General features: G+C 50.0%; 1 protein-coding gene across 1 annotated transcript; it reads right to left on the reverse strand.

The window, feature by feature from the left end:
• Positions 1-555: 555 nt before the first annotated feature.
• Positions 556-2,241, reverse strand: Cct8l2 (chaperonin containing TCP1 subunit 8 like 2). The gene has a single exon (XM_052172397.1). The coding sequence runs from the start codon at positions 2,239-2,241 to the stop codon at positions 556-558; it is 1,686 nt and encodes a 561-aa protein (XP_052028357.1).
• Positions 2,242-3,012: the final 771 nt, after the last annotated feature.

Genomic DNA, 3,012 nt, shown 5'->3' on the forward strand with positions numbered 1-3,012 from the left:
CACACACATACACATACACCTTTTAGAAACATGCCCTAGGACTGGAGAGATGGCTCACTGGTTAAGAGCACTGAACTGCTCTTGCAGAGGTCCTGAGTTCAATTCCCAGCAACCACATGCTGGCTCACAACCATCTCTAATAGGATCTGATGCCTTCTTCTGTCTGGTGTGGCTGAAGACAGCTACAGTGTACTCATCATTTATATATATATATATAAATCTTAAAAAAAAAAAAAAAAAAAGAAAGAAAGAAACATGCCCCAGAGGGTGTGGTAGTGTATACCTTTAATCCCAGCATTCTGGGAGGCCGAAGCAGGCAGATCTCTGAAAGTTCTAGGCCAACCTAGTCTACAAAGCCAGTTTCAGAATAGCCAAGGCTATTATACAGAGAGACTCTACATCAAACAAAACAACAAACCAAAACCCCCAAAACAAAATAAAACCAGAAAGAAGGAAACCGGCTTTAGAAGCCCCAGACATGAGGGATAGAAAAGGAAATCACCTGTATTCTGGAGCTCACTTTGCAATCCTGACCATTCTTTATTTAGTATGTTGCTATACGTACTTTCCAAAGAATTTTGCTCTCATGGGTGAGGATACCTTTGCGTTCGAGTTGGGCTTTGTGATCTGTCGGTACACAGGAGTCTTTCTGGCCACTATAATCTGATCCACAGTCACCAGCTGCTGCACCAGCTCAGCGACGGCTTGTAACCCTTGGGCTTTGGTCCTCAGTATGTCCCATACACCTTCATGCGTCACATTTACTAAACCGTCTGCTCCCACTCCAATGAAGAAGTTCCCAGCTTGGTGAAATGCAGTCATTTCCGCCATCACCTTTTGGGCAGCTAAGCCCGCGTTCTCTGCCAGGGTTTTAGGCAGAGAACTCAGGGCTTGAGCAAATGCTTGGAAGGCCAGACCGTTGGGGCCAGCCAGTCGGCTTCCTTTGTCTACCAGCATTTTTGCCAGAGCCATCTCGGTGGCACCAGCTCCTGGCAGCAGTCTAGGATCTTGACACAGCTGAGAAAATGCATCAATGCCATAGTAGACAGCCTGCTCTGCACCCCGAAGTCCCTGGATGGTGGGTCCCCTAAGGACCACTGAGAGAAAAGGTGCAATCTCGTTTTCCCACTCAAACATTATCATTGCACTATCTCCAAACTCCTTCCTGTAAACCTTGTGGCACTTCCCAGGCTCCAGGGGAGGAAGGAGCCGACTGAGCAGAGGAGTCCCCAGCTTCTCACTCAGGTAGACAATTTCCTTTCGGGACTTGGCTTGAATTACCATGATGCCACACAAGTCCGCCTGTTCCACCGACTTCTCATTAACTTCGCCCAAGACCACCGCCACGTTAATGTCCATAGCGGCCAGTTGGACTATTTCCTTTTCCACTTTTTCGGCTTGTTTCCGAAATCTTAGTAGTTCGTCTGGGTTGGAGAGACGCGGTGTGGCCAGTGAAAGTAGATTTGTAGGACCAAAGGGGCAATCGAACAGGGCCACCTTGGCATCACTCAGCACCTCGGTCTTTTCTCCACAGAGCTTCCCGGCTATTGCTACTCCAGGGAAAATTCGAGAATCGGTCAACGTCCCACCCTGAAGTATGCACACGACAATACTCTCAGGCTTGAAGCTGCCGTTCGGCTCCCGGCTAACCCAGCACACTTGAGCTACAAGCTTGGTTAAGTAATCTGCGTTGGACAGGGTGTGGGTGTTCATCACAGAATAGAGCGCCCAGGAAGGGTCTTCCAAAGGCCCTAGAGAGCGGATGGCCAGGGAAGGCAGAGCGGTCAGGACGTGTGCTGTGGCCGTGGCCAAGGCCTCCCGGAGCTGGCTTGGAGTTAGGCCTGCCCGCAGAAGGTAGTGGGCCTGCTCCAGCAAGGCTTCCGTCAGGAGAACGACAAAGGCTGTGCCATCCCCCGTGTTCTCGGCCTGGGTTTGGGCTAATTCTTGAACAAACTGGGCAGCTGGATGCTCCAGCTCCAGAGCCTTGAGGATGGCAGCTGCGTGACCTGTACAAACCGACTCTCCCTTGGCAGTCACCAGGAACTTCTGCCGGCCAAAGGGGCCATAGCAAGACCGGATGATACCGGCTAGGGTCTGAGCTGCAGCTGTGGCCCTCAGTATGTATGATGGCTCGTCTTGAGATTCGGGGTTTTTCTCTAGGCCTGGCTTCAGCGGCCGGGGCAGTTCTAGGCCTGATTGGATTTTGGTTTGTGTGGCCCGGGAGGGTGGGGAGATCGCCATGGGTTAGACTAACCGTTAGAAGCGCTCACAAATGGCAGTAGGCACACCCTTGGCGTCTATCTTTGCCGCTCTTCCAGAAGCCAAATGCAGGTCACCTGCTACATGCAGAAACCGACCAGAAGTGGACCTCCACTTTGTGTCCAAGGGTGGGGGGGCAGAGAGCTCAGTTCCAGTTCCTTCTCCAAAACTGTCTGAACAAACAGGGCCCCTGGGAGCTCTGACCCACATGAGCTAAACTGCCCCTCTGATGAAGTCACAAAGTAGAACCAGAGATAGGGAATGAAGTCACAGAGGGACAGTAAGCGTGAGGAGTCCAATAGCAGGAGCAAAAACCAGCCAAAATACCTTTACTGTTGAAAATTTAGAAACACTTCTAGTTCCTGAAAATGCTGTGGTGTTTGGTGTTTTGGGTAGAGTACTGGGTGGTGTTGGTACTTGCCTTTAATCCCAACATTTAGGAGGCAGAGGCTGGCAGATTTCTGTAGACAGCCTGATATATAGCCAGGGCTGTCACACAGAGAAATCCTGTCTCAAAAAACCAAAAATCAAACCAAAACCACAACCAAAAACCAAAACCAAAGAAAGTCCAGAACTGACAAAAATGCTGACAATTGGCTCTGTGGTTCATCCCTGTGTTCCCAGTACTTGGAGAGTGTGGGGCCATCACAAAGTGTATGCCAGCCTGGCTACAGAATGACAATGTCCTAAAAGGCAAAGAAAACAAAAAGACCAACAACAAAATATTCCCCAAGCACAAACCAAGCCTGACAG

This window comes from Apodemus sylvaticus, chromosome 2 (assembly GCF_947179515.1).
Source record: "Apodemus sylvaticus chromosome 2, mApoSyl1.1, whole genome shotgun sequence".
Lineage (NCBI taxonomy): Eukaryota > Metazoa > Chordata > Mammalia > Rodentia > Muridae > Apodemus > Apodemus sylvaticus.

Coding starts and splice junctions, on each gene's coding strand:
- Cct8l2 (XM_052172397.1), bottom strand. CDS start 2,241: ATGGCGATCTCCCCACCCTCCCGGGCCACACAAACCAAAATCCAATCA.